Here is a 15,254-nt window from a genome sequence, read left to right on the forward strand (position 1 = left end):
TTGTATAAAAACCTACTTAGCACAAGTAAAGGAACAGCAGATTAGCTGGTTTTAAGACCATATCCTATTTTAGCTGGACTCACTGGGAAGTGGACCTCCAGGATAGCCATATCCAGTGCCTTTACTTGCACTTTGGGAACTCTTTCTCTCCCACTCCCTGTACAAAGCTTGTAAAGCAAATTTATTCTCAGTGGCTTAGGTACCTCAGTTAAATGAGAGAACTACAAAACACCCATTAAGCAGGGGTGGGTGAATTTCCTTTAAAATTAAAAGGAAAAATGAGGCACCCACTTGTGTCTTGCTGAAAGACAGTGGGGAATCACATGTCTAATGTTTGGTTTTGGCTTTGAAATTCCTCCCTAGGGCTCTGGTGTTATAGTCACTTTCTCATCTCCTTAATTCCTGTGAATAGTCTTTTGAAAGCAAAGGGTGGAACTGACTGAAGGATGTTAGGAAATCCAGTCACATGATTGCCCTGGGAAGACACACGTGTTCATATGACAGGGGTCAAAAAACACGTTGTTTTTTTTTTCCTTAGAGTACACCAGTGAGAAGATTAGGTAAATTTATTTCTACACTGTAGCTGTACGTTTACACCAGGATTTCAGCCAAGGATCTCCAGATCCTAGTTCTATTAATATACGAAGTGTTTTTAATAAGATTTAATAAAAAATTTAAAAAAAAATTTAGGAAAAAAAAAAAAAAACACCACAAGCATAAAAGGGTTTATTGCTTTGGGAGCTTCCAAATGTCATCTCTCAGGTCCTAAGGGATGCCCAGCATGTAGGATATGGTAACCACTTGCCACTTTGGGAACGATCTCCAAGAGGCTAAGGATTTGCAAACACTAAACTACGGGTCAGAGGAGAACACACCCTGAGGGAGCTTGGGAGGACCCAGATCTCTGCTGACTGCTTGTAAGCCCTTTCTTCTTGCTGCAGTGCTGAGTTATTGGTGAGATTCTAATGAACTCCACAAGGATTGCTAACTACGTATTCTAATTATTTATTTAATCGATTAACAAAGGAAGCAACTTGACTGAGTAAATACAAACATCTTCATGATTGCTCAGACAAGTTGCAGAATTAGAGAAAAAACTATGCGAGTCTAAGGCTGTTTTAAAAGAAATACAACTAAAATCACATGACTCATGAGAAAAATGAAGTTCAAGCCTCCCTTGGGATAGGAATTTTGTGTAGTTATTTTTAAAGCAATGATAGGAGCAGTGTTAAGCAACAGGGTCTCGGGATCATCAGACACGTCCTCATGGTGCTCTCATTTCATTCACTGTAACTATGCCTTTGTCACATGCCAGCTTTTTGCTCATTGTGGGTTGAAACACTAAACCCTGCACTGAAGTATCTCTGTTTTATAATAAATCCAAGGCTATGGAAAGCAGTCTGATAATCAAAGTGAAGACTGCTTCAACATCAATATGATGAGGAGGATATCTAGCACAGCTATTATAAAGTGTGCTTGTAAAAATTACCAGGACAGCATTAATTTGGTAGGATAAGTACCTTTGAGTAAATTTAGCCTGCGGTCCTGCACAGATTGCCAGTTAGGCATTGTCCAGAGGAGCAGACAAACAGCAAGAGCTTTCTGCTCATACACATGTAGGAGAAACTATTCTTAATGGGATGCCTTTTTATCCAGAGAGGATAGTACACACAAGCTAAAAATGAGAGCAAATGCCTCAGTGTTATGTTTCAAGAAAATCATCTACCAGTCCAACTGTGTCTGTTTGGCTCCATGTCACTGCAACGTGGGAAGCAGACACAGGAATGCATTTAAAGCACACACACTTATCCAACACCTTTGTTGGATGTAACCCAGATACTGCTTTGGTCAAAGCATTCACACTGTGATTAGAAAGGTCTCAATTTTGGATGTGTCCTATTTGAGCCTGATCTATTGAGATGAGAAAGGGACAAAAAGAGGCTGAAGCCCTTGCTAAAGTACCAAAGAGTTTATGATCCAGCCTTTCAGAAAGCTCAGGCTGAGACAAGGCCACAGTTCATGTTACACAAAGACAGTCCAGGTGATGGACGAGCAAACACTGAGAGGATTAAGACCTGCACTTAATTGGCAGTGAAAGCATAATTTAACTCTTGGGTAACAAAACACGCCAGGCTTTATAGGCATCAGGACTCTTGACTTTCAACTTTCCAGCCATTTTGAAATTATGCAATGATGCAGAAAACAACAACAACAACAAAACTTATTGAAATTATGCTATAGATAATACAGTTCCAACTATGTAAACAAGAATGAAGGTTTTCAGTCAAACTTAAGGTCTAATGACACCAGATCCCCTACGAACAGTGACTTCCAGTGTTTAATTCTGTTTTCACGGAATCACAGAATGTTAGGGATTGGAAGGGACCTCAAAAGATCATCTAGTCAGTCCCTCTGCTGGATCGGGGGGATTGGATTTTGTGTGAGCAAGTCTTCCCTGATGTTTGTTCTAAAGTTGAGCATGATTATTTTATTTATCTTTTCATTCTTTTGTTATGAGAAACCCATGTAACAAAGCCTGCTCTCAGATTTCTTGAACTCAGCAAGAGTCAATAGCGTGATTCATCCCTTCCGTGTCTACCCAGCTTATGTTACCACTGTACCAAACGTGCTCTATCAAACTGCATGTCACCATCCTGTTGACTGATTTAGAGTATGAGCAGATGATGTGATTTTCAGTGGTATCGGGTATTAGATTGGAGAGGAGGCAGGATTCAGTGGCTCTAAGGCATCCTGTCTAATCTTTGGACATGATAACATTATAGATAGTCACAAAGAATTTGTAACACTTTGTCCACTTATTCCTTGACCTTATCTGGTTTCCCTCTATGGTGTCATTAAATGAACTACATTTCATGGAAAGCCAAGAACAGGGCTGTAGAGAAGACGTTGAGTCTCCTCATATTTCCATTTCACAGAGTGATGGCATATTTTGAGAAGGATTTGTATTGTAGTGACACTGGAGGTTCCCCTGAGAACACAGATACTTTACACACGAATGGAAAAGAACTTTCCCAAATAAACTAACAGCCTAGGTGGTGATGCCCTAAACACAAACAGACACACTATATACTTTAACAGCAAACAGTTCTGAAATAGGTCAAAGCAGTGGACACGCTGTGTTCCAGGGACAGGAATATATCCCAAAGGTTCAAGTAGAGGTCAGAGTGGTGATAAAAATGAAGACATATGCCTGAGATACAAAATAAGAAGGAGGGCTGATCTCTTATCTCCAGAGTAAATACTTCGCTTTTGGCCTTATGTGAGGGTCAATAACTTGTTTAGTAGCAATTACTGTTACGACTACAGACAAAATTCCTCCTCTGTGCCCCAAGGTTTTCACAAGCTAGTTGCACTTACAGTCACTGGCAGCAAAGGCACCACATAAAACATGAGTTATACTAGCATCATAGTCCATCCTGGGTAATAAATCTACTTTGATCCCATTTGCATGGTCACAAAGGTTTTGTTCTCAATGACATTCTCCAGAGATGAGTTGGCCCACTTGGGGGATGGGTAGTCTTTGGCCAGTAATCCCCACTCTCTTACGACAAAAATAAATGGGAAACAGGAAGGAAACAAGAGGACTGAAGTCATGGGGGAGACCCTCTTGCACAAGGTAACAAACAAATAGGCTATTATCCCTTCCAGAGATAGAGAGGAAGGTAATTGGTAGAAAATAGTTTTTCACAGAGCCAAATGTGTTCCTGAAGCATCTGTCTTATGAAGTATCCCTCCTTCAGGATTTTGCCTAATTTCTGCTGCACCATAGCTATATCTCTCCTTGACATGCAGAAAGTATTCAGTTTGGGATCCATTCCATCCACACATAGCTCACCATCCTGGCATGTTTAAGATGCCCTGAAATGTGTAGCCAGCAGAGGAGAGAAGAAAGCCAACACGATCTCTCATGCAAGCTGACCAGGTGACCATGGTACATGGTCTGGTAAGATACACCGCTGGCTCATGCAAATGTGTCCATCAGTACCATAGGGTGGACAATGAAGGGTATTACAGAGAGCTTTCCATTCAGCGTCTTTCAATCTTGTCACTGTTTTTACAGGCTGAGGTTAAAGATTTTGCATTATGTTTTGTCATGAAAATCCAGAGAAGACAGGTATTTCTAGTCTGATGTCCTATTGTTGTCAGGCATAACTTCCTGAAGAGACACTTCTTCCTTTGGCTTGTTTATTTATTTTCCTTCGAGTGCAGCCTTAACCCTCCCTTCCTGTTGGGAACAACGGCTGTAGCTTGCCAGGCCTGAGTGTGAAATGTCATTTATCCTGGAGCAAGATGGTATCAAAGAGAACAATCATGTGGGCCTGACTATGAATTTATCACATAGCTGTGCTTCAGAGGAGGAGCACTATCAGAGGCAATAGAGATCCCAGTTCTGAGCTGACAGTCTTGGACCTGAAAGGACTGTCATATCTGAAAGCACTACTGAGACAAAAAGGGATTTTTGGTTTCCTTGCTCAGAAAAACACTCTGAGTTTTCAAAGACTGGAAATAAAAAGTATTCATCAGGGCAGGAAACCGGTACTTTTTCTGTATAACCTACAGAACCTATTAACCATAGGAACACGGTGGCCCCAGAAGATTAAGTAATTGGCTGTTGAAGGCCACATGGCTGACACACACACTTCCCAGCATACCTGCACGATCTCACAGATCCGGTGGATCCTGTATGAACCCTACAGCCCTCAAGTAAAAAATGCTTTCAGCTACCCATATGTTATCTTCACCCTTTCACCTTTTTGAGGGGCTTTTTTTACCAGAAACAACCATTGTGTTTAAAGTTTAGGATAGTGTTCAGGCAATCTGGAAATGAGCAACTAATTTTCCCCACCATCACCCCATTCCTATTTTTCCTCTGGATTCCTTTGGTGCCTCCTGTCCCCTCGGGGCAGCCAGCTGAGGGTCGGGGCAGGCAGCGAGCACTGGGCTGCTCTTTGTTTTGCAACCCAGTCTCAGACTCCTCTGGAAGCGTGCTGGGCTGCATGGAGCTGTCATCCTCACTTCCCTTTTCAACCTCACATATTTCCCATTAATGATGAGTGGGAAAGGTCAAGGAGGGTCTCTATAATGACTTGCTCGAGGACAAGAAACAGCCCTGGGAAATGGGTCCCAGGCTTTCTTATTTCCTGGCAATCCCAGTCTTTTCAATAAACAAAGAAAGTCCTAAGAAAATTGAAGATATCAAGGTGCTAAAAGGGATTTCCCCATGTGGGCTTGGTTCTCCTGGAATCCTCTTCTGTAAGTTTAGGTATAACTCTCCCAGTGATTTTGATGGTAGGACAGTAGCCTTAATAAGAACAAAGAAGTCAGATGTGGGGAGTGTTGCATAGATGCAAAGAGGTTAAGCACTAGGAGATCACCAGGATCAGTTTAGAGCAGCCCACTTGCAGGTGTGTATGCCACTTTGAGTAGTCTGCCACAAAACTCCTGCAAAGTATCTAGACCGCTGGCACTAACATAATAAAGGCATCAGTACCTTCCATCCTTCAACTCAGCTATAATGGCTGAGAGGTCTTTTCTCAACAGCAGTTCTGAAATTCTCAGGGATGAAGATGATGAAAAATTTAAATGTAATAACTTTTCATGACAATAATTCTCATGCCCCAGGGTAGAAAGCCCAAATTTTACCCATGCACACTGTGCTTCAAATATAGAAGAATAGATAGATACTGTGCCTTATTAGTATTTTCATAAAGAAGCTATCTGGTGTGAATCAGTGTTACACTATACAGTTGAAGTCAGTGGAGCAACGTCAGGAGTTTTTGCTATTATTTTTCCCTCTTTGTTTTGTGCCTTGCTTTGCTCTGTCTATCACTAAATGTTCCAGGGCTCTCTACCATGAGCCAAGAGCATGGAAAAAGCTGACCGAAGCTATTTACTGTATCCATGTTCACAAACAAGCTGTTACTTGTTATTGGCATGTAAAGAAGTCACTGGTTTTTTCATACTATAGCTGTTAAATAAATACTGTGAACCAAGTTCACAGCATTGATTTCTTGTAGGAGGTCACTGAGATAATTTCACAGAAATAATATCCTGCATCAGTTTTGCAAAACAGGATGAGTCTCAGCCTGAATTTCATGAGTCTGGTTTTTTCCACTTCCATTCCAATGGTTACTGTGTTTTTGCTGTCACAGGCAGTTAATTCATAATGACTCACAAACACCGGGGAAATGAAAACTTGGTCCACTATTCTTAGTGTTGAAGATGTACATGTTATAAACTACTTGGATTTTGGTATGACCTAGAAGTCCTAGCCCATGTAAACCACAGGCTGATTGTGTATACACACAACAACTACATACTGCTGATCGCAGTATAGCATGCAGATAGCCAAAGAGAGAGCTTTAAATGGTAGCACTATAAATGCTATAGCAGCTGGTAGCCTAGTCCAGGCTGAAGAACTTGCTGCAAAGTATGAGTAAATTAACCCACGCAGACCTAGAGATATATCCTATTTATAAACAACATCTGCCTGCAGATTGAAATAAAAATACCAAGACTGGAAGGAAATCAGTTGTATCATCTTAGTTCTACAAATGACAAACTGGGGCAGAGATTAAGTGCTTTGCCCAAGGTGCCATGAGAAGCCTATGCCAGAGCCAGGACTGGAGTCACCTGTGCCTCTGCCTGTGCCACAGCCACAGATTCCTCCTTGTTTTGAGCACAGTGTAGGTTAGTGCCACACGCTGACGTAACTCTCTGACCCAGTAAAAGTCATTCTCAGTTTTCACCCATTAAAATGACAGGATCAGTTAGACTGTGAGTGTAAGGATGCTGCTGGGCAATGAAAATCGAAAGCTCTACTTTTTATCTCACCCACTGCTGACAGGCGTTTTGGGAAGGGATTCAGTAGCAAGTTTTGTACTTAAATAATATCAACAGTGGGTGAGTAGGGGTTTGGGAAGCAAATCTAATAGGTGTGTCTAGATTTGGCTAAGAATCAAAAGAGCGTTTTCTTTCCACTGGTTGCTGGTTAGTAAAAGCAAAGGGGTGGAATACATCCAACTTGCAAAACTCGAATACAGTTACTGCTATCTGCAAATGGGTGCCCCTCCCCGCTCATGTGAGCTACACAGGCAAAAGAGAATGACACATGTGCTGTTTCCTTTTCCAGTTGTAAAAGGGTCAGGAGCCAGGCAAGGAGAGCCTGAACAAGAGGAGCATTTTCCTGGGCTCTTCCAGCTGTTCTGTTCAATCCCGCCGTCGGTTCTGAGCAGGCAAGAGAGACTGTCAACACAAATAAGGCATTTTTCAAAGGCGTAAATTATGAGTAACCAAAACAATACGACAACTCAACCACGTGAGTACCCGTATCCCCCTCCTCCTTACTATAAGAGTGGATTTACCAGTCTACCGCTTAAGGAAAAGATTGTCTAATGCATTTCATGTGAAAAAAAAAAAAAGAAAAGAAAAATGAATGCCTGAGACTAACCCTGAAGAAAATAAGTTGTGATGAAACTGTTTTCCTTTTTTATTCTTTGTGTTTGTGTGCACGAGTGTGTGTGAAGAGCCGAAATGAGCTCTGCAAACGCCAGCTCCTAAACAGGACCTAGCAAAGTTAGTAACGTTTCCGCTTAAACCATGGCTTAGAAAGTTTCGTTTTAATGTTTTCCCTCCCCCCACTTTCAGGAATGAAAATATAGAGCATTTTGAAACCGTACTGACACTTTTCTAAGATATTAATGGTCCTGCCCAACTTGTGTTTAGAGTCTCAAACTGTCTGTGTGTAATATGAGATGCAAGCACCAAACTGACAGTCTATATTTAAAGCCACAACACATTACAGCTCCTGGAAATTTAGAAACGTGGTCTTAAGAACAAGCAAATTAGTTTCTCAGCAAGTGAGAGTACAGGAGGGCAAATCCTCTGCTGGCATAACTCTGCATATTTCAGTAAATTTGAAAAGAGAGAATTTGGCCCAAACAGTCAAGCAAGCAAGAGGTTTAGCTGCAGCTTGGTAGCACTCATTTTGGGACAGTACTAAAAACGAAGTGGAGGGGAAGGAGGTGGATTCTGATTTGATAAGCTGTGAGGAGTCAATGGGAAAACTCTTGAAATTTTGGCACTGCAATAGCAACTCCATGTCTCTTTTATGGCTTTAGTACAATCTTTCCTGCTTTCAGTTAAGACAGTAGTTTTGCATTAACTTTAATAAACTTCAGATAACAGAATTGTTTATCATACTGTGGTATCAGTAATGAAGGCAGAAAATACAGCCAGCATTGCTGGGAGCTGCCTGTGATTCAGGCTTTCATCCAGAGATTGCTGTAAGAATATTTGGTCTGTAAGGATGTTGACACTGACAATGTTTCAAGCTCTGAATGAGGCAGGCTGATCCAGCCTGACACAGTGAGCAGTGTTTCTGGAATCCTAAACAGCAATTTCTATTTACCTTTGTGTCCTTTTTCAAGTTCTAACCAACAAGAAAGATTAGATGCTAGCTTTATAGTACATTTTATTATATTTTATTCAGGAGTTTTGATTTTTATAGCTTGTTTTCTATTGTTTCTATTACAGCTTATTTTTTATGATTGATATGGAAGAAACATGTAGGCTTATTCAAGAGTGTTTGGGTTTGGAAAAGCTTGAGTAAATTACTGCCATTGGTGTTCTCCAAGTGTGTGCCGGAGGGTGGTCATGACTCACTGATGTGCATTTTGCTCATTGTGCAATATCTACAAGGATACAGACCTGATCTTGTACCTTTACTGACAGGCTTGGTCAGGTGACAAGTCCAGGACCAGCTCTACAGTCCTGAATACATTATGAATCACTTCTCTGACAGACCCAGGCTGCCAAAAGATCCCACAGAAAGCCCCAGGGTGGATATGGATGAGGAATTAGTACTCCATAAGGCCTTTTGTCTGTTCATAATGGAAACAGGATGGTGCATCAGGTTCTCCTGGTTTTTTTCCAAAATCTAGGCGCGAGTTCTCAGCTTGCATCATTTTAAGATCATATGATTGCCAGTGAAAATAAATGGCTTGCAGTCCAGCTAGAAGAAGTATTATGACTGAAAAATAGTGACTATCTATTGTTTATTTGCCCTTCTAATTTCCCTTACTTATTCAAACAGGATGCTACTGTATTTTGTTTCAGTCTGCCTCTCTTTGTTTTTTGTTTGTTTGTGTTTGGTTTTTTTAATGACATGGATCAAATTTACAAATTAAAAACAAAATTATATTAGAGGGAAGTTTGATAGTACTATTATCCTGTATAATGCAAGTATGGTGCATTTTTTTAATAATGATTGAGGTTTTCAGGGTAGGTCTTACTTCTTAGTAAAATTCCAGGAATTTTTGCAAGAAACGAGATGTCGAAAGATCAGTGTATTGAAAGGCGCTGCACTGCATGGACAGTGGATGTTTGCCAGAGAGACAGAGTAACTGGGAAAACAAATTTGCTTCATAGCTACAGTGAAAATCTCTGAAATGGGTGTGAAAATGCATAAGGAATCAGCGAAAACCTTTGACTATACTGAACATATTAATTCTTTGCTAAGTACCTGCAGGTGAAACCACAGAACAGCTGCCTACTGATGTAAACTGAACAACCTTAAGTAATCTAATTACTCATGTTCTTTGCTTATCTCCTTGTATTCACTTGCAGCTGATAAGGAATTTTTATTCATTTCATAAATACAGTATTATCCTGGCAAACCAGGTAGGAGCAGACTACCGTTTCAGATTCGAAATATTCAATTCTGTGAACCCTACAAATGTATTCTGCCTCTATATGGGGATGCCACACAGTCTAACCTCGAGCACTTCCCATGCCTGGCTCAGATATCCCATTGCTCTGAGTGGGTTCTCTCTGTACTCAATGGCAGACGAGCCAGTAATTCAGCCTGCTGATGTTTGGTGGTGTGTGTATATTTACTCCGTCATAGTTAATGGCCATTTGTGTGTAGCTGGATCAAAATGGAATACCTAAATATAGAAGTCTGCTACCAAATCCAAAAATGGAGTTGGGCTTCAATTTTGTTGGCTGGGATTCAATACAATATTGTGTTGTGAATGTATCTCCGGTTTCTTTTTTTTTTTTTCTTCTTTTTCTTGTGACATAAAGGTGATCTAGCCTGATAGCAGGAATGTAAACTTCCAAATTTTTAAATGTGTCTTTTTCAAATGTGCTATTACCAGAAGGTGGTGCATTTTCTTCCTCCCACCTCTGCTCAGATGTACAGGCAGTAGCTGCCTCGCTTATTACAAAATCTAAGGAGTTCCACAGTTTTGGCAGCCTCTGTTCAGACTGCAGCTCTTGCCCTCTAGCTTTTAGGCTGCAATGACCCAGTTCCAAGGTAATGTACAGGTCAAAGGAGGTGAAGGACTTACACAAACATCACTGGGTCAAAGAGTCAATCTGAGGAAGCAGTGATCTATCTTTGGGGGTCAGAGTTGTTCATCCCCTTGGAGAAGGTATTCTGCACCTTACAGGATTTAATCTGTACTCAGCATGCTGGGAATGTTTTATTGGGGACCTCATACTCCAAATGCCAGAATTAGTGGTTAAGGGCAGCAGCTTGTGGAGGCTTCTCTTCTTCAACACTGCTAGCAGATAACATCTTCCTTCTGAGTGGGTAGGGAAGCAATGCAGTCTCTGCTATGCAGAAGAATTGGCCCGAAAGGAAATCAGAAGGCAAGAATGGACCTCAGGCCATGGCTCAGCTGCAGGGAGGGGAAGAGGGTCAAGAACAGTGTGAAGCCCAGCAAGCCTTGTGAGCTGCATGCTTTCCTTCTGCATGGCCAGCTGTAGTTCAACAATAGCCCAGGTGCAAGCCGTGCCCTGCTTAGGAGGAGCAGACCCTGGTACTGCCTCTGTCCTGTGAGCAGGAGGCCTTGGGTCCTATCATGCTCAGCATCTCCACCTGCAACAGCTTGAGCTTCTGGCAAAAAGAGTCATGTATGTGTGGGCTATCTCCTCCAGAGAGGCTGAGAGCTTGGCAAAAGTGGCACCTGATAAAGGCAAAGTGAGTTATATATATGCACAGTGAGTCTGGTTCTGAGAACAGTCTTGACCTATCTTTAACTCATTCTGAGATATATTTTGGGGCTACAAACTGTTCCTTTAAATGTTCCTGTAGCAATACCTCTACCTTTCACACAAGGCCTGTGAAAAGCTGCAAGTGATCCCCATAGACTTTTAACCATGTTATTCACTGCCTTGGCAACAGATTTTATTTCATTGCCATTAATCAACAGAAGCACTTGTCTGTGGCAGTGACTAATAAGCAAAAATAGAGACTATCGATTATGAAAATTTTGGTCTTAACTGGTAAACCTGTGAGCATTTATAAACAAGGAAACCGATAGATTATAACCCCTCATTTTTGGCACAGAAGTCTCAAAATATATCCCACAGGCATTTATGCAAATTGCATGTCTCTGCTTTTATATTTGTCTCCCACCACTGTGCATGTGAGTTGGAAAATTTGCCTTTATACCCCAGATCTCTCCCTGACATCCTCATTGCCTGAGATGTTGATATGAATGTCTGCAAACTGAAAGGCTCAGAATGCACCTGAAATTTTGATAATTAAGAGCAGAAATGTTGGCAAACTGCTGTGCTGGAGGGAATAGGAGGGATGTCCATCCACATAGGAGTCTGCTTTTTGAAAGTACACAGTTCTCAGCATTTCTGGGCACTGCTTTTCACACACACACAAAAGACAATTATTTACTCAGGAGAGGTTAAAGATTTAAAGATTCAGGTCATGACTGACTACATACTTAAGCATATTATAATAGTATTACAGAATTGTGCAGTGTCTGCATCCCATTGCTGATACTGCTGCACCTTTCTTTCTAGGCTCTTGTAGAACATGCCTCATACCCATGACTGTTCAAATGATTGAGTCCAATCAGCAAAGCCTTTTGTGAAACAGGCTTTTAGGACTGCATTCTGTAATGAAAGTCTGTTTGTGTGTCTGCTCTGTGGTGTGCCTGTCTCTATTGTTGGGGAGGGATTAGTATTCCTATAGCATAGAGAAATTTAAGCCAACAGAGGAATGTGATTGTGCTAGGTGCTGTACAAAAGGCTGGTAGAGAGGACAGATTACAGGTAGGAGAGAAATGACTGCTTTCCAGAGGCACTGCTGGAGAGGCAGCTTTTGGCTATGGGAAAGAATTTATAGCAACCAGGAGGCAGGAATTAGTATTGATTCCAGTAGATCCACTGGGGCAACATCTCTGCTTCACACCCTCTAATTTTGTAATACATACTTAGGAAAAAACATAGAAGTCAGTTGCAATTGGCCAATTTGTTTCCCATAGAAAGATCAGAAACCTTTTAAACATGGTGTCTGACACTAGGAAGATCTTTATTTACTTTTTTTTTTTTTTTTGCTTTACATCCAAGTTGTGATAGGAAATGTATGAAAAACTGGGCGACACTCAGGTGCTGCAGTGACAAGAATACATGAACACCCTAGTTTAGCAAGTATTTGTACAGCAGACAGACTGTGCTTTACTTATTTTTGAAATACTTAAGTTCTTAATTCAAATGAATTTGGCAGTGTTTCCCCAGTAATGAGTTGATGAAAAATTCACCAGCTGCTAAACACTCTGAAAAACTACGTGGTGAATAAAGAAAAGTGGCACTTGGAGAAATCAGGTTTGGTTTGCCAACAATTTATGAATACAAATGGAGAAAAAGGCTGTCTTCTCTGAATAATTTATTTGTAACCCATAACTCAACTGCATCAAGTAATGATACTGCAACATTATAATAGCAGGCGTGCAGCTCATAATTTGTAGCCAAAATAAGACCTGTACTCCATTTCTCCAAGAGTCAGCGTGATTTAATTGACACCAGATTCCTATCTCTCCAATGTTAGCATGGAAATCAAATGCACTGGTGCTCCCTTATTGCAGATGTAACTTGCACGTGAAGTTTCACCAATAAAACATCTGGCTAAGTGATGTTCCTATTAATTAATCTGCTCACCTGCAAAGTAGGCTAGTTTCTCATATCTTCTTCTCTTCTGACATACATTTCACCACAGGGTTCTTCCTGATAAAGCAGAAAACTTCACTTAAAATCTCAATGGGTTAAACTTATTCTGCTGCATTGAAGTTTTAAAGTGATTTTTTTCCCTTTCCTCTCCCTCTCTCTTTCATCTCAGAAAAAGAAAAAAAATTCAGTTATTTCAGGAGGGCCTACCTCTTTCTTGCTCAGATAAGGCCTGAAATGGAGTTAAGCTTTTTATCAGTAAGTTGCAGGGGGCCTTTCAAACACACCCTGAGACAGCTCCATGTTATCATGAGTGATAAATGCCTGTTTTACTGGGGACTGCATGTATAAAATGTCTAGTTTCATGACAGTCCACATTATGAAAAGCATGTGTGACAAGGTCACAGCAATGTAGAATCAGACATCAAGTTTTTACATATGCATAGGTGTTTAGATTTGCAAACAGAGACTATTATAGTAACATCAAACCTAGAAAATGGATTTGAATTCTTTATATATGTACATATATACACAAGGTATATGTATATATAATATATTGTATATATGTATACACAGGCATACATATACATACACACACAGCCTTTTTCACAATCTATGTGGCTTTTCACTAATCAGGCTTCTGGATATGGAGAGTTTTAATTCCCTGACAATATCTCTGTTCAGAGACCAATACCCATAAGCTCATGTTTCCCTTTTTATATGATAGATGCCTCTAAAAGTAGCAGAAAAAATCACTAGATTTTTGAAGGCTTCATGGAGGCATAAACTCAGTGACAAGAAAGAAAGTGAGAGGAAGATTTGAGCTATATATAAGGAGTTGGGAAATATATAACAATGTCCTTTGTATATGATATAGTAAAACGTCAGTGAAGCAGCCTTATGCAAACTATCCCTTGCAGATGCCAGATTCAGATGTGTCTCTGCTGACTGTATATACAGTAAGAGCCTGGCAGCTCATGATTGTATAGACACTGAATCACTCCATGTTTTGAATTCAGACATCACAGTATTTGCCTGAATCCATCTTGGAGATTATTACAGGGCGCAGTCCACGTAAGCAAAGATCCAGACAAAAGCAATCACAATGACTTCAGAAACTAGGAATGAGTAGATGTTCCACATGGATCATCCTATTTAAAAGGGGAATCCAGATTAGGAAAGGCCAAGTGTGCACTCATGACACAGTGAAGGGTACAAATTCATACCTCAAGAGTGATTTGGTCAGGGCTAGGTTGCTCTCATAACTCGTCTGTGCTGGGAGAATTTGGTAGTTTCAGGACAGTTTTCCAGAAACACCGAACATTTTAGCATATTCATGATGAAATAAAAGTTATTTTTTAGAGTAACTACCCTCCTCTGGAGATAGAATACTTATTCAGGAGTCAGTTCAATCATATTATGTAATTATTGTCCACCTCAAACAGTTATGGGAAAATTAATTTATACTGGAATAACTTTACAGAATTGTTACTCCAGGTTAACTTGATCCTTTCGTGTAGGCCAATTTGTTCTTTGTACACAGGAAAAATAAGCTTGTTTTGTCTGAAAAAGCAAGATGCTTCTCATCAGCTAATTAGATATTTCAAAAATTTCAGTGAGTCAACAGGGATGAAAAAGCAGCTCCTGATGACCAACTTTAGCTAACCCAAATAATCCTTGAGTAAAATAAGTAGCCCCAAAATCACTTAAACATAGATGATTAAAGAGTTACATGTATCAATGAGCAGAGTGTACATTTTCAAAAGTTGTGAAGTATGTTTAAAATTACACTCTGGATTTTTGTATTTTATTTATATTTTCTGGGATCCATATGGCTATGCTCAAGTCTGTTTTCAAGGTTTTCTTAGCATGTATTAGGGCAAGACATTTACCGATTTATTATGAAATTACATTTTCAGTAGAGTCTTTTATTTTTTTAGGTCTTAATAACCAGCACTTACGAGTTAGCAGAGGTTGTTCTCCTCAGTATTGATGGTTCACTCAAATGTTATGACCACAGTCTGTCCTACACAATACAGGGAGCAGAAAATTAAATTCTTGATGTATCCATGATGCAAGGATACTCTGAGAGAGTGGACCGGTCTTGATCATTACCTCTCTCTCACACCTGACCACTCCTGTTGCCTAGTTCAGATATCCTCTGCACCTCCTAATCCTCCCTGCCTGTCCCTGTCTCAGCCCACAAATAAGTGCCCGTTTGGCAACACAGGGGAGACACACAGGTCCCAGTTGTTAAATGACAT

The 15,254-nt window shown here is 40.4% G+C and overlaps 1 protein-coding gene across 1 annotated transcript in view; it reads left to right on the forward strand.

The window, feature by feature from the left end:
* Positions 1-7,111: 7,111 nt before the first annotated feature.
* Positions 7,112-15,254, forward strand: part of GYPC (glycophorin C (Gerbich blood group)) — a 33,845-nt gene continuing 25,702 nt past the window's right edge. Inside the window, exon 1 of the mRNA XM_065840747.2 lies at positions 7,112-7,339. Within this exon, the coding sequence (XP_065696819.1) occupies positions 7,306-7,339 (34 nt within the window). The 5' untranslated portion in view covers positions 7,112-7,305. The remainder of the gene's footprint in view (positions 7,340-15,254) is intronic.

Source organism: Patagioenas fasciata, chromosome 7 (assembly GCF_037038585.1).
Source record: "Patagioenas fasciata isolate bPatFas1 chromosome 7, bPatFas1.hap1, whole genome shotgun sequence".
In the NCBI taxonomy this organism is placed as follows: Eukaryota; Metazoa; Chordata; class Aves; order Columbiformes; family Columbidae; genus Patagioenas; species Patagioenas fasciata.